The following is a 21609-nucleotide window of genomic DNA, read 5'->3' on the forward strand; positions in this document are numbered from 1 at the left end:
ATGTTGGTTGCTAGGGTACTGTTACTCGGGCAGAGGAAACCCTGCTCCGTTGAGCGTCGGGGAGTTCTTTGCCTCCCCCTTGTCCATTAATTCCGTATAACAGGACGCCTCCGCGGCCGTTATCCCTTACTTGATCGATCGTTTAACGGATGTTGATAGACAGATAGTTTAATGGTTGTTGATAGACAGATGGTTTAATTAATGTTGAAAGATGTACAGTTAAGAACAAATGCCACATGCCAAAAGTTTGTAAGACAATGTGGGAGAAACATGGGATTAAAAAAAGAAACATTTTCATATTTTTTAACATTTTTATGAAAAATGGCAAGTCCAAAATTATTCATACCCTTTTTAAATAATCAATGGAAACATCTTTATTTGCATTCACAACTCTCAAAATGGTTCTTATAATATCTACTAAGCCTCTCCATGTCTCCACAATGATTCTAGACCACACTTTTTTTTTTTTTTTAAAGTATATTTTTTGGGCTTTTTATGCCTTTAATTAGATAGGATAGTGGAGATTGACAGGAAGTGAGTGGGAGAGTCGGGGTGAAACCACAGGGCGGGAATCGAACCCGGGTCGCTGGCGTACGGTGCAGGTGCCCCAGCCAGTCGCGCCACTGCTGGGGCCGACCACACCTTTTTAACAGCAATCAGGGTTTTCAGTCAGGAACGATTATTTGCCATCACTTTTGCCTTGTGCTCACTTTTTTGACGGATTGAGGTCTGGACTCTGGCTCTGCCACTCTAAAATGTTGATATTGTTCACAGTTAACCATTTCTTGCCTTGTTTGGCTGTGTGTTTTGGATCATTGTGTGTTGTTTTTCAGCACAACTTAAGCAATATGATTAAAGTGTTGTCATTTCATTTTACTATACACAAACATGAGCAAAGAACATCAAAATATGTATGTATTTATTTATTTATTTATTATTATTAGTTTTTATAGATTAAAATCATACACACTTATTCTGAAATAAATACTGTTGAAATTTTTTCTACAAATATCATAGTCAGAGAGATATCTCCCCTCAAAGTCATGTTGACACTACTTTCTATAATGCAAGCCAAGTCAAAACCACTTATCTTAGGGTGATTCCTGAACCCTCCCCTTTCAAAAGACACCAGTGGCACCTCCAGACAACGAGTGTGCCTGCTAAAGTTAGTCCCCCCCCGGGAGTTCTGAGGGTTGAAGTATCAAATTTACTAATTTAAAAAATACAGAGCAGCCATGTCCTTTGGAAGACCTATGTAACGAAGTTTCTACGTTAAAGAGTTGAAGTTGAATAGAGCACAGAAAAAGTGGTTGGAGGAAGAATAAGAAGAAGCTTAGGAAGAACAGTACAGTGCATTTCCATGCACTAATATGCTGGTCAATTGAAATACCCTTTCCATTTTTAAGATCATCTATAGATCAAGCATACATAAGTATCACAAACTCACACAGTGATCCAGAGTAAATTGGTGATGTTCTCCTATGCAGCAGTAATGGGGCTCTGGAGCAAGATACACAGGCACTTGGGGCTCTCTTCCTGGAGTATGTGGACCTGACCCGCATGCTGTTGGAGGCCGACAGCGATAAGGATATTGAGATCTTCAAAGACATCCGTGCTCACTTCAGTGCAATGGTGGCCAACCTCATCCAGTATGTCCCAGGTAAGTGAAAAGGAGAATCCAGGACTGCCCATTAAATTATACTTTTATACTTTTATAATTAACCCAGTTATACTGATATGGCCTAAGTCTTATGGTATTTTGTATTGTGCTACCCAGTGAATGACGTCAATGCACAAATCTAGGGCTTCAATGGCCAATGTCTAGGGTCTGCCTAGGGTCAGTTAGGTGTAGAGAATAGAGCATGTTGTTTAAAGCCACCTGAGGTATATGTTACAAAAAGGTAGCATGGTTACATAGCCAGTATGATAATGCATGAATCCTATTTAGTGTCAGAAAGTTCACATAGTCCAGTGTAGGGAATGAATTGTCCATAGGGATTAGGAGTTGTCATAGGGCAAGTAATGGGGTCGCTAGGCTGCGCGGACGAGGAATCCGCAACAGGCGATGGTAGGGCAGTCATAGGGATGGGACTTGAGTGCGATGAGGGCCAAACACAAGGATGGCTGATGACTGGTAATGGTATACCTCACAAGTGAGGTAAGGGGGAAGAAAGGGAGATATAAAGTGGGTTAGTATTACCATAAGTAATAATGGCTAGTATTCATAAGTATATCAATGGTACTATATAGTGTTATACTATAGAGAGAAAAGGCAAGAGAGGAAGAGTTGAGGGGGGGGGGGGCGGGACTTGAATGGCAAGACAGAGAGAAGAGGTAGGAGGGAGAGTTGAGAGAGAGAGAGAGAGAGGATGGTTGAGGTTATTGTCGAATGTTTCTAACAATGCCAGAGGTATTAAATAGTTCCTAGAGTGTTGATGAGTGCACATATTTGGAATGTGGATAATACAGTGTGATCTTTGAATGTTAAAAGTTGCAATTGGTGAATTTCCTAAGCCGGTGAGACGGGTGATGAGAGAATCTGTAATCCAATAAACAGTCAGACGTCGTAACACATTAACAGGTAGGGCAGTGAGAGAATCCGCAATCCAATAACAGTCTTTAAAAACTATGACGGGCAATGATTTTGAAAGGTGCTACAAATTCGCAACAGAGAGCAGAAACATGAAATTACTTGTGGCTCAGACAAGATAACAAGAAAATTCCACTGAGACTGCTCCACGGAGCACAGTTTATATACCATGGCTGATTCAATCAGCCCATTCTCTCATCAGCTACAGGTGCGCTGACAGCAGAGCGCTCAGGAAAACCACGGAGTGGATGCAGGGGGTGTGGCACACGCACAGCGCTTACAGGTAGCAGGACAGAGAAAGCCAAGCTCAGGATCTAGAAAAGCCGTCTGTGACAATAGCATGACATAATGATTGATACACATACCATTTCGGCCACTTGCAACACTGTTAGTTTCTCTTTGTGTCATCAATTTGTAAATTACAAATATATATGCCACCTCGAGACCTTGCCCATAGGTCTTCCTGTCAAGTATCTCCTGTTCCTAAACACTCTTTAATACAAAGAAAAGTGCTCAACATGTTAAATATGTCTCTCTCACTGACTGGAGTTTTCCTGGGTTTAACTGACAGATGTGTATGTATGCTTTATTAAGTGATACTGATATACTATATGTATGTGACAGTTATTGTACTTGTTTCCTATTTGTGCTAGTGCATCAGCGACGGTTCCTCTTCCCCCAGCAGAGTCTACGTCATCACCTCTTCATTCTCTTCAGCCAGTGGGCTGGACCTTTCAGCATCATGTTCACCCCACTGGACCCCTATAGTGACCGCAACCATCAGATTACAAGATATCAATACTTTGCCCTTAAGGTACCACACAGACACACATGCATACTGTATGTATATCCCCCAGTTAAAACTATACGTTTATTCAGTTACAAAGCTCATCCGTTCCACTAATTGTATCTGTAATTACAGCTCAAAGATCTATTTTAGGGGTCCAAGCAAGGAAGCTGCTAAAACCCTACTGTTCTTGTTCTTGTCAGTTTTTAGAAAGGGTGAAAAGTGATTGGGCGGCAAAAACAGTCAGGCCAAAATGCACCAAAGTTGGTAGGTGGGTTGGAAACCTCACCTGCTACTTAGGTGCATGAAATGACACATAATAGCCTCATGGTGGTGCTGCAATAATCAGATTTATGTCTCCAAAATGGCTTGTCCTACCCTTAAAATACTTTTGTTGCCATAGTCTCTCAAGTATGTCACTAAATTGGTCTTCTGCTCAAAAAAATGCACACAAGAACCTCAAAAGTAAAACTAAATAACCTCGACCGAACCTGAACCTCATGATGTTCGCTATTAGACATATACTGATCTAAAAAATCTCTTTAACCCCTTTAAAAAAATAACACAAAAAACACTGAGAGAGAGTGTAACATGAACTTGTCTGAGGTCATTCATCCGACTGTCACCAAAATTTGTTTACATCATCAGACAAAGAACAAAAGCACATGATAAGGGTAAACAAAGGAACACATGGTACAGGATGTAGTAAGTGTCAAGGAACAGAAGACATGGCAAACTACAAAGAGATCACTACAGGGCAAGAACATAATACACAAGAAACATGAACCTGGATCTACAGTCCCCACCAGAGTCCAAAAATCCAAGCTGGGTGGGTGATTGAGGGACCCATGTCTGAGATCCAGTGGCAGGGGAGGTAGACAAGACGCTCAAGGGATTGGGGCAGTGACCTGGAAGGTAGACATGGTTGGCAAAGAGGACGACCCGGCAATATGGCAAATAGCTGAGGCCACTGCAAAGGATGGCTCCGGCAGGGCAGGCGAGACACTCAGAAAGTCAGCAGACTCAAGGTCAGCCAACGGGGAAACAGGCTCCACCAAGACAGGTGACTCGGACAAGACATGTACAGAAGAGATGGACTTAGACACAGAAACAGACTTACAGACAGAGACAAACCGAGATTCAGGCATGACAGGAGACTCGGATGCAGGCACAGGCACAACAGAAGACAAGGGCACGACAGGAGACACAGGCACAACAGGAGACAAAGGCACGGGAATGGTCACAGGGACCTTAACAGATACAGTAATGGGAGCAGTGATCAAAATAGTTACAGGGACTGAGAGAGGAATGGTAACTGGGATGCTAATGTGGCCAGACACAGAGACAGGAACATGGACAGGCACAGTGACTAGGACTGAGATCGGCACGGTGAGTGGGACAATAAAGGGAAACGTGACAGGAACACAGACAGGTACACTGACTGAAACCGTGACGGGCACAAACCTGTTCAGGTCAGGGACTGTGTTGGACCCTTACTGGGACAGGGACTTGGAGGGTTTGGGTAAGTGAACAGATTGTGGTTGAGACTTGAGGCTTGAGAATAGATACAGACACACTCGCATCCTCAGATGTACAGACAGCCACTGGCAGAGAGTCTGCTGGCACAGGCAGAGGATCGACCAATTTGGCCTCTTGCTTAGCAGCACATAGGGCCTTGGTGGGCTCGGGCACTGGCGTGGAGTTGGGCAACTCTACAGCAGAGTCAGGGGCTGGTGCTGTGTCTGTCTGCTGGGGGACCGATGTGCTGTCAGCTGACTGGGTTGTCAGTGAGGGGTCAACCCTCTGGATGACATCTGTGACAGACTGGGCAACAGATAATGCACAAGCAAAAGACTGATCTGGGAGGTTTGCCTTGGCTTGACCATGACTGGAACAGGCTTTGGAAGTTCCAGTGAGGCCCTGCTAAACTCTTAACTAGTCATGGCTGTGGTGTGAATCAGGTCGGATGGGTCGGGTGGGTCAGGCGGATCAGGAGTGGGTTCAGAAGGCTCCACTGGCTCAACAGTATCTTGAGCCATCTCTGGGACGGGCGTGTCTTGAGCACTGAATGTGGCCTCGGATTGTTCTGACGGGTGAGGCATGGCAATGAATGGTCCTGGGAAGCAAGGTTTGACATCAGTTAATTTGATAGACTCCTTGGGAGCAGGCATGGTGAATGTGGGAAATGCTGGGAATGAGCCAAGACTGCCGATTCCAGTGTAGTCTTTGGGGCAGCTATAGCTTGACAAGGCCCCTCTGTGGCAGGCAGGCATGGCCTGACGCTGCTAGGTCTCTCACCGGACTACTTCACTGTGGGATCTCTGTAGTACAGGATGACTGAAAGGCCCAGGCTGTAGGTTGATGAGGGACAAAATGTGACTTTGATCCTGGAAATCTAGGAAATGGCCTGATGGCTAATCGAGTCCCCAAGAACGAGGACTTCTGGGGGTTGGTACAAAAGGAAGTCAGTTGATTCAGAGGTCCACTCATCCTCACTGGTCCACTCATCCCATTCAGAGGCCCACGCAAACCCGTGATCGCATAGATATAGCAAGCATATCAGATGAAAGAGGAGACACAGGGCTATCCATTGGTACCATGCATATTGATCCTTCTGGCTTATAAAAACAGACGAAGTGACTGCAAAATAATAACGTCATGTACACAAACCAACGCTGCACACCCATTACTCTTGTTTGAATTACTCGCGGACCCGTGATTGGATAGATATGCACACACATGTAAGGCAAGTAGAGCTGCCAACTTACAGTGGTGAGATACATGTCAAAATATAATAATTTTTATAATACGCTTTTTGTATTTTTATTATTTAAAAATCAAAATTAAATCAATGCAAGTATTAATACATGACATTTTTGGGTAGCCTGGGTAAAACAATATATATAGCATGTGTGTATGGCACTTACAATGACCAGGATAAATCCTTCTAACTAAAGGTAGTGAAAATGCCCTTAAAACAGTCTAGGGTTCTAAGGGTTAATAAATTAGTCTTAGCTAATAGCGATTGTTTGCCTGATCATGAGCTGATAACAGAATGGCTAGACGACGTTAGCAAGTGGCCTGAGATTCATTTGCCCTATCTGGTTGACAAACCCAGTGTGTATTCACACGAAAAGCTAGTACAAGTAAGCATTTTTCCTGAGATTTCCTTGATGTTTCAGGCAATTTACACACACACACAGTTTAAAGGTGATAAAGGCATGGATTAATTATTTTCAGCTGTGGTGAAGAAAAGTGAGGGACAGACGTGTGCAAAATTGTGTTTAAGTGTTTACTGAATACTGAATACAACTTCTTTTGAGAAGCTGGCTAAGGAGCTAGCTGCTTGTCATTAGCTTAGGCAGACACCCCAGCCCACCTCTGGGACCAATTGGACTGGTGCTTTTTTTGGGTATCGGCCCACTCAACTCCTGAAACTCCTTCTGCTGCTACTGGACCTCCTCCAGGATGTTCAACACTCTGAAATGTTTTTTAATGCATGTGTAACCTGCGTTGTGTAACCCTGCATTTGCTGGTACTTGAACCAGCAAACTGCAGCTCCTCGGATCTGGAGTCAAGCGTGCTAGCAATCAAGCTAAAACCCCAGGGTGCTATTTCTCACACTAGCATGTCTCTTAAGGCGTCAGGAGGGAGGTTTACCTAACATGCATACATGCAAAAATTCTTTTTCACATTTTCCATACCTCTATTCATCCTACATGGTCACAAGCACAGGATGGCACATACATGGTCACAGACATAGGGATGACACATACAGACATACACATTTCATATACCATAGACATTTGACACAGACGTTTACATATATTATTGGGGGTTCATGGGAAAAACATGTAATTGCACTGCATATATTTATCTGTGGGGCTTTGTCTTGTTGAGTATTTGGATTGCTAAGGGTATTAGGCTTCTGCTGAAGCGGGCTTTATTGCACCTTATGCTTCTAAACCTCCTGCCAGAGGGTAGGGGTGAGAAGTAGCGGTTAAGTGGGTGAGTAATGTCCAGGGATATTACATGAGCAATACGTGCAATGGCCTTAGTGTTTAGTTCTTGTAATTTTGGGGTATGCAGACCTATTATTTTGGTGGCAGTATTGGTTAGCTGAGTGAGTTTGTTAAGTTTTTTTACAGTTAGCATGTTGAAGAAGCAGGTGGAACAGTATAATAGGATGAGTTGGACAATGCTGATAAACAGTAGTAGGAGTAGATGGGGGGCAACATGAAGTCCTTTTAGTTTGCGCACTGCTGACAGTCTTTGGTTTCCTTTTTTCTGTATGTGTGATGTTCAAAGGTGAGGTTATTGTCAATTGTGAGTCCAAGGTATTTGAAAAGGTCTACTGTTTTGTTGGAAATAATGATGGGGTGGTGGGACTGTGTGGATCCAAAAGCCATTTCTTTTGTTTTGCTGATGTTGAGTTTGAGATAGTTATTTCCACACCACTGAGTGAAGTGAGAGACTGCGTTGAGATATTCTTGGGTTGAATGAGTGTCTGTGAGGAGGCCAAGGATTGAAGTGTTATCGGTGTACTTGAGGAATATGGTGTTGGATGAGGGGCTGGTACAGTCGTTTGTATAGACGGTGTATAGGAAGGGGCTTAGAACACAACCCTGCGGGGCTCCTGTGTTGGAGGTCAGTGCAGGTGTGGTTGTTGTGCTTACCCGGACAGACTGTTGTCTGTTGGTGAGGAAGTTGTGGAGGAGATGGATCAGGCGGGAGGGGACGTTGAGGTGACGCAGTTTCTGGATCAATAGGTGTCTCTGAATGGTGTTGAATGCAGAGCTAAAATCTGCAAATAGGATCCTGGCAGTTGTGCCTGGAGAATCCAGGTGTTGTAATAATAAATAATAATAAGTTTATTTTATATAGCGCCTTTCTAACAAACAAACAAACAAAACAATACAACAAAGACAAGTTATCTGTATGGAGCTATGTGTTGGGTGTGGAGGAGAAGTGATCATTAAACAGAAAGGTCTTGAGATGTGTTTTGAAGAAAGGAAGAGAAAGACAGGCACGAAGAGGTTGGGGGAGGGAGTTCCAGAGTTTGGGGGCCAAGGCACTGAAGGACCTGCCACCCAGGGTGGAGAGTCTGGAGCGGGGGATAGCCAGGAGGTTTTGGTTAGAGGATCTGAGTGAGCGGGAAGGAGTGTAAGGGGTCAGGAGGTCGCAGATGTAGGGGGGAGCAAGGTTGTGGAGGGCTTTGAAGGTGAGTAGTAGTACTTTGTATTTGATCCGGGACGGAACTGGTAGCCAATGGAGTTGAGGGAGAATGTATAAGTATAAGTATATAAGTATATATACTCTTTTGATCCCGTGAGGGAAATTTGGTTCTGAATTTATCCCAATCCGTGAATTAGTGAAACACACTCAGCACACAGTGAACACACAGTGAGGTGAAGCACACACTAATCCCGGTGCAGTGAGCTGCCTGCTACAACAGCGGCACTCGGGGAGCAGTGAGGGGTTAGGTGCCTTGCTCAAGGGCACTTCAGCCGTGCCCTTCGGGTACAAGAGTTTTGAATATATTGTAGTCTTTGAAGGGTTTTAGTGGGGAGACCAAGGAAAAGTGAGTTGCAGTAATCTAGACAGGACATAATGAAAGAGTGAACCAAAGTCTGTGCATCACTAGCAGAGAGGAAGGGTCGGAGGCAGGCAATGTTACAGAGGTGGAAAAAAAGCAGTCTTAGTGAGTGATCAAAGCTATGGAGTCAAGCTGAATGCCAAGGTTTTTAACAACAGGGGTAGAGTGGACAGGTGAGCCATCAATGTTGAGAGTGAGACGGGGAGATTTGGTGAGGATGCTTTTAGGGCCAATCAGCAGAATTTCAGTTTTGTCTGTGTTGAGCTTGAGAAAATTGCTTTGCATCCATAATTTTAAGTCAGAGAGGCAGTCAGTGAGGGAGCGTGGTGGGGGGTCAGAGGGAGAGGGAGTGGTAAGATGTTGGATGTCATCTGCATAGCAGTGGAAGTTGAGACCGTGGCTGCGAATAATCTTGTAGAAGGGGGTCCAGCAGGCATGCCACAGCAGAGTTTGATTTTTGATTTTTACCTTTTTACCTTTGACAATTAATTTTTACCTTTCTCCAGTTCATCCAGAACATATACCTGGTGCCCAGCACCATATAACATAGACAGGTAAACACTAAACAACCAATTAACACACAATAGACAAGACAGACCATGAGCCACAAGCATAAATATATTACGTCACTAGCAGATTTAGCAAAATACATTGTTAAATAATAGACTCGGTTACGTGTGGAAAGACTGAACATCAATGCGGCTTGATCAGGACCGTCTCGAAATTCCCCACAACAAATTAACCTAATGGAAAGGTCCAATACCGCCCGGAACCAATAAACGGTCCATAGCATCCAGTCGGCCCTCCTTTGACACCAGACCTTCAGAAGCCGGAATGAGAGGACAACGCCGTGAACGTCGGTAGCTATTGGTTGACAAACATTCATACTTTACCTAAGCTTACGCCTCTAACTAAGACAAACAATACACATGCCACCATAGCTAATAGCTCTGTCTTGTGTCGTTTTTTACATATCCTAAAAGTCCTAGCCACATAGCAATGGCCCATGTATGAGTGTATGTGTTGTGTGTGTGTGTGTGTGTGGATGCAATTAACAGCTGATGCATAGAGGACGAGTGCCGACAGGTTACCAGTCATGTGCGGTCATAGCTAGACGTCACACTATTGTACAGAAAAATATAAATAATCTGTCAAGCAGTCAAGTGCAAATTAATTTACGAACCAAAACGTGAGCCATAGTCTAAGCCTCTATTGCAGGGGTCTCAAACTCAAATGAGCTGGGGGCCAATTCTGCCAACGTCATCTGATTGGAGGGCCGGCTATTTCTGAAAATGCAATGTTCTTTTTTTCAAATACCACACAAAACTGCAAACAGAAAGTGCAAGTGTTTTTATCTAGTTTTAGACACCTGTGCTAGCAACCTTAGCTTATAAATAAAATAATGATAAAATAAATATTAATACAAATTATAAAATAAATGAAAAACATAAAAAACAGGTATGTGTGTGTGTTTCACACCAAATAAAAATATTTCCTCTCATAACTTTTTTTAAACCTGGCAAACTAGGCATCAGGGTTAAGAAAGCAACACCATTGGATTTTTATATCAAAATTTAAAAGGCCATGGCTTGAAAGTGGTCAGAGATAAAGTTATACTGTAAATGTAAAAATCTTTGAGTAAAACAAAAGTTTATGAAGGGGGTAAATTTACCCATCTAATTTGTCACTGGATGGCAAGCACCTCAAATTATGCACCTTTCAGTAAATACTGAATGAACATATGTAAGCAGGTTTACTTTCCTTTTTTCATATTACCCACATAACAAATTAACAGAAAAACACCTAAGATGTATATCAACACCTAAGATGTTGTGGTTTAGTAATAGATTACTACAATATAGGCCTACAATAAAGTATTCTGGTCAAACAGTTCCTATCGCGGGTAATCTGCAGTACCCAGAAGTTCGCATCATATTGCGGGTGACTTTGTAGTTCTTTAGAGCCCTATTTCTACTAGCCCTGCTGTCTGTACCACATCCATTACGGACACTATCATCACGATTACCACTGCAACCTCCAAGCTATGTTGGGCAGAGGGTCGAAACAAGCATGGTATGCTTAGTGGACACCGTTGTATACACGCACCTCCATTCACAGACGCACTGTGACGACGATCACTGTCATAGACGATCGATCATAATCTCCAAAAGGATATTCTCCTTCAGAATTAGAATAGGTGAATAACATAGCTTACCTAAGACTTCATCGCACGTGATTCGGTGTAGGCCTATTTCTGCTTCAATTTCTGCAACACTATGGCCTGCATCGCTTCCGCGTCATTACATATGCACGTCTTTGTGTTTCTCGCGTGTAATACAAGTATTTCCTGAAAACTTTGCGCAGCGATTTTGGGTTTGAATCAAGCTATGGATGTTTTGCACATAGTGGAGCAGAGTAGGCCTACAAATGAGATTTGTCACCGTACCTGGATCTATCGTCTATTTTAATCAGTATCGTTGTTTGTCGCAATTAATAGCCTCAAGGGCCGGATTACATTATTATTTTGTCATACGTCGCGGGCCGGAATTGGGCAGGACGCGGGCCGGGTGTTTGAGACCCCTGCTCTATTGCTTGTAGCCTTTTAAAAAAGTCAGGTAGTTCCATAAGTAGGCTATTACACTAACTTTGCAAAGTTAACTTGAATGCATCAATTTTGAACAAAGTTGTGTAGGCTACACAGCACCAGTTGTAGTCTGCATGAACAGTTCTTGCACAGGCCACTGTTTTGATTTGCGTAGGGGAGGTGCGGGCTGAAGCCAACCTGTTTGAGGGAGAGCGGTGCATAGAGAGAATGCGTGCTCTATCCTGCGCATATTAGATACTACAATGAAGTAATCTAGGCTAATCTATATTATCAATAAGCAATCACTGCATGCCAACAATAAGTCGATATATTAGAGATATTGTGAATAACGCAGGCATGGACGTTACAGTTATTCAGTAAATGTAACGAATTACTGAAATTTGAATTGTAATGCGTTACCTTACTTTGTTACCCAATAAAGTAACGGAATTACAGTAACACGTTTCTTTGTAACACGTTACTCCCAACACTGCTTGTGAGGTATACCATCACCAGTCATCAGCCATCCGTGTGTTTGGCCCTCATCTCACTCATCTCACCTGAAGTCCCATCCCTACGACTTGTCTTATGACAACTCTGCCCGGATTCCTGGCCTGTACAGCCTAGCTACCCACCACTTGCCCTATGACAACTCCTAATCCCCCTGGACAATTCCATTTCCTATTTGAACTTTCTGACACTAAATAGGATTCATGCATTATCATACCGGATATGTAACCTCTTGTAACATACACCTCAGGTGGCTTTAAACCATGTTCTATTCTCTACATCTGACTAACTTATGCATTTATCATGTATACAGACCTTACTGTTCTGTAACTGACCCTAGGCAGATGGGTCAGGCCCTTGTGTCGTGGATCTGCTCGAGGTTTCTTCCTATATGTATCTCCAAATATAGGGAGTTTTTCCTCGCCCCTGTTACCCATGGGCCTTCTTTTCTCTGATTGTCTAACATTCTGTTAAGCGCCATGAGACATGTGTAATGTTTTGGCACTCTATAAGTGAAATTAAATTGAAATTGAAACCGCGACAACAGCAATCACTATAGTTCGCATTGTCGCAGGCCTAGGCTGCCCCGATGCAGAGATAAAACGGTAAAAAAGCCTCTACCCTATGCAACACACGAAACACAACTTCAATAGAGACAAGAAGATAGGCTAGGTCGACAGGACATAGCCTACCTATGTCACGAACACTGTTAGTGTCAGCGGAGTTACTGCCAAATCTTGTAGAAAATAACTAAAAGAAAGCCTAGCATGCATGGACAGTCTTCTTTCAACCCAGATATGCAGCATGAAAAAGTCACGACCGACGAGAGAACAAAAACAAGCAAATAGCTTAAACAGGCAAAAGCGCAGTGTCCTTTTGGATGTGTTAATAGAGCTGTAGTTGCACTCAGACCCCGTTTACACGAAGGGAAAACGCAGATATTTCCCTGCGGTTTGGCCTCTCGTTTACACCAAAACCCCGTTTTTATCACAGAAAACGATTATTTCTAAAACCTCCGGCCAAAGTGGAGATTTCTGATAATGCCGGTTATGTGCTGCCGTGTCAACAGGGATAAACAGCGTTTTAGCTTCTTAAACGTCACATTATGCGCCAGAAAATCCTTAACGTCATGTGAGCACCTGATATTTACAGTTTCTTTGGCTACTGATCAGGATTATCATGGATGCTGTTAAGGTGCTACTAATTTTTACTTATTTTTTGTAGTCTAACGCTACACGAAGGAGTAACTCTACTTCACTGTCTGTCCATACAAACGAACCTCGCGCCATGTTTGCTGTTTTGAAAGGAACCGGAAGTCGCTCGTGTTAGTCGTTGGTGTCGATTCTGAGGATTTTGATTGGCCAGCATGGCTTTATTCCTTTCCCTACACTGCCACCCATAGGTTTGGCGTAGTTATTATGGCGCTCGACAGCGTATTTATGCGGGTTGATGTAAATGACAAGTTTTTTGAAAACAATGTTCTGTGCACGATGTTATTATTGAAAACGGAGGGGGGGAAATATTTGTTTCTCTAAATACCCGGCTATGTGTAAATGTGGCCTTAGTTGTTAGCGATTGATCATGTTGCTTTTTCAAATGAAATGCATTTGTTAGTAGGCCTATGCTAGCCGATTGTCAAAATAGGGAAATTAAACTTTGTGTCTATACATTTTCAACCCGTATAGCCTACACAAACAATCTTAAATCGACATGAAAGAAAACAAAATGCCTCAGCTTCTAATAAGCACAATATGAAGTAGAGCTGGGACGATTAGTCGACATAGTCAACGTAATCGATTACATAGATTCATCAACATGAATAATTTGCGTCGACTATTTGCAACGTAGATTTATTAATGCACCCGTGATGATCTAGCCTGCATCCCGATTTAAGCCAAAGATTCTAGAGCGCACTTTGAGAGATGTATCCAGGGTTGTAGCTAAACATATTTGTTGCACGTGCTACAAAAAATCATTCTGTGCGATAGATGATTTACGCTGCCAACGTAACACCGGTGCTATACAGTTTTGCCTATGGCTATACATGCGTGAGAATGAGACGCTTGTTTGTTTGTTTTAAGTGCGTGTGTAGGGTACGTGAGAGGAGAATCGATGTGCTTTGATTCCAACTTGGTAGTAATAGCAAAGACCTTTTAGGCAAGTCCCTCCACTCGGCGGCCATATTGCAACGCTTTTTGGGCACTCATCGGGCATCCTATTCGGCAGAAATGCACGTGCGCAAGGCTACACAACACCAACCTTGCTCCAGCGGCGAATTCACAACACATGATTGGCACGATGTCTTCACAACACACCATATGATTGGCTCAATGTATTCATATGTCGACGTTTTGCCAAGGAAGTTGTGGGATAGGCTATCTAAACAATCCTACAACAGCAATGTAGCCTACAAGTGTGCATGACCTTTTATAAGTCCAGTTGCAATTGATGAACTGCCCTGTTTTTAGAGATTTTAAAGTCGTTTTATAACGATGCAACAGATTTTGTGGCTGGTGCTACAAATCTATTCACCTTTGTGCAAACATTTTCACATACAACCCTGGTATTGCACATATCTCATGTCACATCTCTATTCTGTCTGATACGCAATGCTAATGCTGTACCCTAAAATAACTAGACCTCATCACCTCACACATGAGACATAAAAAGGTTATTGCAAAAAAATAAATTAAATGTTAATGAGAAACTTTTGATATTTGGGAATGGAAAAATAATCTCTAATGGACAAGTTAATCATTAGATTAATCGAAAAAATAATTGTTAGATTAGTCGACTAATTGGAAAAATAATCGTTTGATTAATCGTTTATAAAATAATCGTTTGGGACAGCTCTAATATGAAGTGGACTAAATAAATACATGTTGGGTTAAACACCGACAGTAGCTATATAGGGGCCCACTACAGGCCGTCCCCTAAAGTGAACCATCCAGGTGGTTACATTCCTAACCATTTCATCCCGAACATTTTCATGTTGTCGGCCATGTACATATGGTTTGAAACAACAGATGGAATTAGAATGTATGTCCTCTATTTACAGTCTTAAAGAAAAGTGAGGAGCATAAGAACAGTATAAGAATGAAATATGTGCATTTTTCTTCTCAGGCCATGTCAGCGGTGCTGTGCTGTGGTCCTGTCTTTGACAATGTGGTCCTGTCTCCAGATGGCTACCTCTATAAGTGGCTGGATAACATCTTAGTTTGCCAGGATCCGCAGGTATGCTGCCAGAGATTCATCAAAGTTCACTTTTGCATCTTTAGAAAAGACCCAAATTGTCTATAAGGGCTGGTAGAGTTAAACATATTTATATATTTGTAATAGATGCTGTGAATTATTATTCATATTCATAATCTTATTCCTCCTATTATTACACATGCTGAAGGTTCACCAACTAGGGTGTGAGGTGATCATCTTGCTGCTGGAGCTCAACCCAGAAAATATATACCTGTTTAACTGGGCTGTGGATCGCTGCTACACAGGCTCCTACCAGCTAGCCTCAGGTTGCTTCAGAGCCATCACAAATGTCTGTGGCAGCAGGTATCTTATTTGTACCCACTCAGTCACCCAAAGTCATCAGGGTTTGATGAAAATTAAATAATGTTCAGAAGAGTTTTGTTATTTTAACTGATATTTCCAGTAAATACATTATAATAATTAATGCATGCAGAGAAAAAGGCACTCTTTTTATTATTTTATTGAAATAAAATTGACAGTTAAATTTCATAAAGAAAGTCACTGATAAAAGACTCCTTGCTTCTTATGTTCAGTTCAGATTTTTTTTTTATTCACCCTCATTAGATTAAGAATATATATTTTCAGCATCTAGTCATAATCGTGGTTACTGCCCACAGATTGGTGGATAAAACCCCAACCTGGGGGAAAGTGTTCGATCCGATTAAATGTGACATAATGGAGGTCCATCTGTGTGAGTGCAGAAAACACCTTAACAAGATAAAATATTTTAGCAGATCAATAAACGGCACAAGAAAAGTTGGAAATTGTTTGAATTGAAATTGAGGGGGAATGATGGCATACATTGGACAGTTAGGTAAACGTAATTCATTGAAACTATTGTGTTTTGAAACTGAACCCCATCTGAATTTAAAACAAATGTTTAATGTGTTACTGCTAGCGATTTCCCCCATTGACTCAATGGTGTGCTGTTAGCATGCCTTCCCCCTCAAGGGGGTGGTAACCTTTATTTTTAATGGATCTATGTATGCCACTTACAAGTTTTGTACTTGATCTCAACCTGCAAACCTATACTCAGGCCTTGATCTCTGGGTTTTGTTTTTATTTCAATGCAGGAACTACCCTTGTGACTTAGTGACATTACTGAATTTGGTCCTTTTCAAAGCCTCTGACACCAATAGAGAAATGTATGAGATTTCAATGCAACTAATGCAGGTGAGAAATAGCAAATCTGATCATCCACCAAAATAAGGTCTTAGTGACACTGAAGATCACTTGTCCTGTTCAACAGAGCGTGGAAGGAAAACTTCTGTCCTACTCAAAGAAGTCAGCCGAGCAGAAGCCCAGCAGTATCCTGTATGAAACCCATCGGCCCTTACCCCCCCTCTACAGCATCTCTCTTTCCCAGCTGTCTGGCCAGCTGGCAAGGATGTACCCGGAGCTTACATTGCCGATATTTTCAGGTAACCTGAGCAACTGTCATTATCTCAGTAACGCACTTAGTAGAAGGATGATTCTAAGGGCCCAGCACTGACAGGCTAGCCTGGGAATATCCAAATGAACTTTCAGCAAATGTGGGATTTGCTCTGCAGGTCCGTCTGGCAGAGAGGCCATCAGAATCAGAATCAGCTTTATTGGCCAGGTTTGCGTAAATAAACTAGGAATTTGATTCGGGTTAATCTTTCAAAGTACAACACTCACTTAACCTATAAATAATAAAAACAGTAAGTAAGGTCAGTAGGAAATATAGAAAATACTGTAATAGAAATATATATAAAAAACAGTAACATTATAATATTAGTAAGGATAACAGGCACAGGCAAGATACAATAAACAATATAACAAATATACAATAACAATTGAAGAGAGGGAAGGGATAGTGCAATATCAGTATAGTCTTTTTATATATAGATTTTTTTTTCAGTATAGATTTTTTTTTCAGATCTTGTGCATCCTCACGTTGGAGTCCCCCGAGTTCATGTACAAAGTTTGGTTTCGATACGTGTCAGCATTCCTGAAATATTAACTACTTCCTGTTTGGTGGCTATGTCGCCAATTTCGTTTGGCTGTGACAGGCAAACGCTTCCGAAAATCAAAAATCCTTCTAGTAACTTTTGTGAGGCTTGGTCCAAGGATCATGTATGTCCAGTTTCGATAAGTTCAGACTAAATTTGTGACCTGTGATAATTCAGTTTCGCTTTCTGTTCAATTCAATATGACAGAAGAATGACATGGAGCTGACATCATCTCCGTGAGCAACTTACACCGGTACTAACTGGACGCTTTAAAGTTGGAACGGTGTCTCTGTCTCAAAGGGCCTAGGCGCAGGAGCTGGCCAAAAATTAGGGAGACGGGAATAATAAGAAAACTTAAGAGGAACAATTAGTGTGCTGCTTTCAGCAAGCACACTTAATCACTAATCCGGCATGGACGTGTATTTCTTTGGAACTGAGGAAAACAACTGCTTTTAAAACCCTTGTTTACAAGATTGCTACACTTCTGAAACGATTTGGTAAGAGTTTAAGGCACCAATTTATGTTTAAGTTCACAGCTAGGTATGCCCCTGCTGAAAGTCGTAAGTCAATGAACCTTCTCCAAACCCACTCTCAATTGTGAAGGGTCTGGTGTCAACGAGGCTACTGACAGGCAGCCCCCAGAGAAGAGTTAGATGTTATCATCAAGTAGGCTAAATAATGTAGTCAAAATTATAACTTTGTGTGAGTTATTAACAAAATGTGTTATAAAGCAAATAAATCCATGGTTGATTGTTGGCAAAATGATCATGTTAGGTTTTATATTTTACCCCTATATGGTTTAGTCTTGCATATATAGATATCATATATACTTCATATATACTGTCTCATGCAGCATTTAGGGGGGCCCAAAATGATTTTCTTTCATAGAGCCCAAAATTTCTAGCAACACCGCTGGTCATAGACGCCTGTCTTTGCCAAATATCGCCTCACTGGGATGTTTTCTGTCCCTCACATAATTTAATTGAGATCCTCTGTGGTGAGTAAAAGCCTCTCTCCCACAGAGATATGTCAGAGGTTTCCCACCACCCAATCTAGTGGGCGACAGATGATGCTCACCTACCTCCTTCCCTGGCTGCGCAACATTGAGTTGGTGGACAGCAGCCTGTGTCCCCCCCTCTTTAGTCCCAGTTCACCAGAGGTGGAGGTCAGGAGCCGGCCCAGCCCCACACTCACCGACCACCTGCAGGGCTCTGGCTGGGGCTCACTACAGGCTACCAATCTGGTGCTCAACAACCTAATGTTCATGACAGCCAAGGTAATGAACCAGGAAACGTGCACATCTTATGCTTATGCTTAATTTCAACATCTCAGATCAATCATATTTCTTGCTATGTACTATTTTGATTGTATGGGTGATTCTACAACTATGGTACTTTTCTTGTCCCTGGAAGAAATAAGAAAAACTACAAAATAATCTCTTCTTTTTGTTTTTTGTTACTTCACACTAAAGGGAACTTATACAAAATTGCCATGGCTCAATTTTTGTTTTTATTATTATCATTTTATTATGTAATAATATGAGGCTTTTTATTCATGGTTTTTACTTGTATTGCCTTTGTCCATTAAGGAATGTCTATTTGAAAGAAAACATTATTTATTGCCATATTTATTCAAATTTTCTGGCATTTGTGCCACACCGTACAAAACAGAATCCTGGGATCATTAGTAGCCTAGCCACTCCACATGTGATTATATGGCTAGACAAAGAGTGACTTCCATAAGGGGTAATAAAAAGAAGAACGATCAAGGTACACATGGGTGAAAATTGGTCATTGGTTATTTCATTTTGTGTATTTTTTCTATGTAATGCAAACTCTTAACGACTGGCATTAAAAGGCTAACATATGAGATTTTAGAAGAAAGAACGCAAAATGTAATTTACACCACAGTCATTTCCACCACTGTGTTATGGTGATGGAAAAGACAGTTTGTGATGGAAATGGCATTACCCACACTAAATAACAATTTAGCTGCCTGGATACGCTGGCGACTACGCCACTCCGTCCGGCATCTTTTGTCATTTGGAGCGCCTTGGGTTGCACTCTGTGAGTAGAAAAATGTGCTATATAAATAAAAGTTACTTACTTACTTTCTTACTTATCACAAAAAAACACACTATAAATCAAACATTTTAAGCTCAGTTAAACTAACTAGTGTTAGCTGTTGTAGCTAGCTCAGCCGGGCAGCTAGAAAGCTATACTATGGGGGCAGATTGTAGACTGTGTTTGTGCCTCTTAACAGGCTCAAAAATGTAATTGGAAGTGCTTTGCAACATGAGCAGGATCCTTACAAGACACCACTATGAGCTATGTTGCATTTTTTATTTATTTATTTTCTTCTGGATTTTTTCTTCAGTAATTTTGTGTCAGCGATTTCAGGGCCACTGAAAGACCAGGGTGCACAAAACTTGTTGGGCATGTAGTCCCACAAGGATGACACGAACCATTGTTTTCATTTTGATCTGTCGCAATCTGTTTTGAAGTGTGGGATCATATGACACCCTCTGAATGCATGTGGAATTCCATTCATGGGGGACCATACAATAAATTAATATATGTGTACATTTTGTGACACTATGCATGCACACACACACACACACATACTCATGAACACTCGCAAACACACACATAAAGATACATGCACATGCGGGGAGAATGTTCAAAACTGAGCAGCGGTCATATTGTGTACCTCTTCGCGGTACATCTAGTTTTTTTTTTTTTTTTCATTTTGCTGAAAATTTCCACATAAACAACTACCATAGTTGGAGAATTGCCCTTATTACTGTGCTTCATGAGAAGGTTTATCTGAACAATAAGCTACAATGTTCTCGCTGTTCAAAATTCTTTTCATAAAGGTTTCATAAAGTAAATACATAGGAATGTAGTTCATCAGCAACAATGTTGGACACAGATGCAGCAACTGATTTTTGTTTTGCGCAGTAACACTAATTGAATGTGGTTGCAGGTATACATTTTGTGTTTTACAACAGTTTCAAGCATGGATCAGTTAATCAAAGACTGGAACTATCTGTTTTAGAATGCACAGTATGAAATAACAATTGTTATTGTTACAGTGTATGTGTTAAGGGCCAGTAGAAATAAAAAAAAAATGCCCTCCTAGAATGCACCTTTAACCTGTCCTCACCCTCTCTGCCAGTATGGGGACGATTTGCCCGGCCCAGAGATGAAGAATGTGTGGAGTGCCCTTATCTGCCATGACAAATGGACCAACAATCTGAAAACCACTCTGCAGTTCCTCATCAGCCTATGTGGCGTCAGCAGCAACACCGCACTCTTACATTATGTGAGTCTCCTATGTAGCCAGAAACTAGTTTGATCTAATCAGTCCAATTTCTGCTCGGTGCAACCCATAAAGGTAGTCATCGATACTTCATGACACTTCACTGTTCTATCATTCTAGATAGATGTAGAGGAGATGTGGACATGACTCAATAACATACAGTTGGTTATTTGTGCACAGTAACATTGTGAAAGTGGTATAGATGCATGTTAAAGTACTGTTAACACTAAAGTACCATGTAAGTGAGCGTAATGATAAAGTGTTGGCGTCGAGTCTTCCTGAGCCTTCTGGTCTGGTAGTGAAAGACTCCTGAAAGACCTGCCGGATGTGAGAACGGTAAAAAATCAGTGGTTAGGGTGGGAGGCGATATTTGATGTTTCTTTTGATAAATGGTCTTGGTAACCGGGTGCCAGTGTTCCGTCGAACCAGCTGCCACCTCTGTATCTGCGGCCACCATTCTCCCACTGGACGTACATATTTTGACCCATAGTTACATGAAAACAAATGAAGGATCAATTTAGTCCTTTATTTTTATGTATTGTCATTGTTTTTGAAAAACAGATTAAGAAGGTGGTGATCTACCTGTGTCGGAACAACACCACTCAGACGATGAAGGACCTGCTGTTTGAGCTTCAGCAGACAGACCCTGTCAATCCTGTGGTAATCCATTGTGACAACCCTCCCTTCTACCAGTTTGCTGCAACCAGCAAGATCCCCATTGCCACCTCAGGTGAGCACTCCCACATAAACATGGTGGTTTCACTGCCTGCATATGTCAGGCATTGTTGAAATAAGGATTCAGTAGTATGTACAGTGATGGCCAAAAGTATTGGCACCCATGCTAAAGTTGACTGAAAAGAAGAATATAAAATCATCTTTTGGAAATTGATCTTAATGCCTGAAGTGAAAAATGAGGAAATATCTAACCTTTAAGGACACAAATTTTCTTAGTGAATGAACAATGTATCATAAATAAATAAATGTTCTTCCTTAAAA

General features: G+C 41.7%; 1 protein-coding gene across 1 annotated transcript in view; it reads left to right on the forward strand.

Moving 5' to 3' along the window:
* LOC125308553 (protein furry homolog) overlaps nt 1-21609 on the forward strand; it is a 260928-nt gene that overhangs the window by 131789 nt on the left and 107530 nt on the right. Inside the window, exons 27-35 of the mRNA XM_048265116.1 lie at nt 1488-1660; nt 3244-3404; nt 15191-15301; nt 15468-15622; nt 16393-16492; nt 16569-16740; nt 18315-18568; nt 20470-20616; nt 21175-21343. Coding sequence (XP_048121073.1) covers nt 1488-1660; nt 3244-3404; nt 15191-15301; nt 15468-15622; nt 16393-16492; nt 16569-16740; nt 18315-18568; nt 20470-20616; nt 21175-21343 — 1442 coding nt within the window. The remainder of the gene's footprint in view (nt 1-1487; nt 1661-3243; nt 3405-15190; nt 15302-15467; nt 15623-16392; nt 16493-16568; nt 16741-18314; nt 18569-20469; nt 20617-21174; nt 21344-21609) is intronic.

This window comes from Alosa alosa, chromosome 15 (assembly GCF_017589495.1).
Source record: "Alosa alosa isolate M-15738 ecotype Scorff River chromosome 15, AALO_Geno_1.1, whole genome shotgun sequence".
Taxonomy (NCBI): Eukaryota; Metazoa; Chordata; class Actinopteri; order Clupeiformes; family Clupeidae; genus Alosa; species Alosa alosa.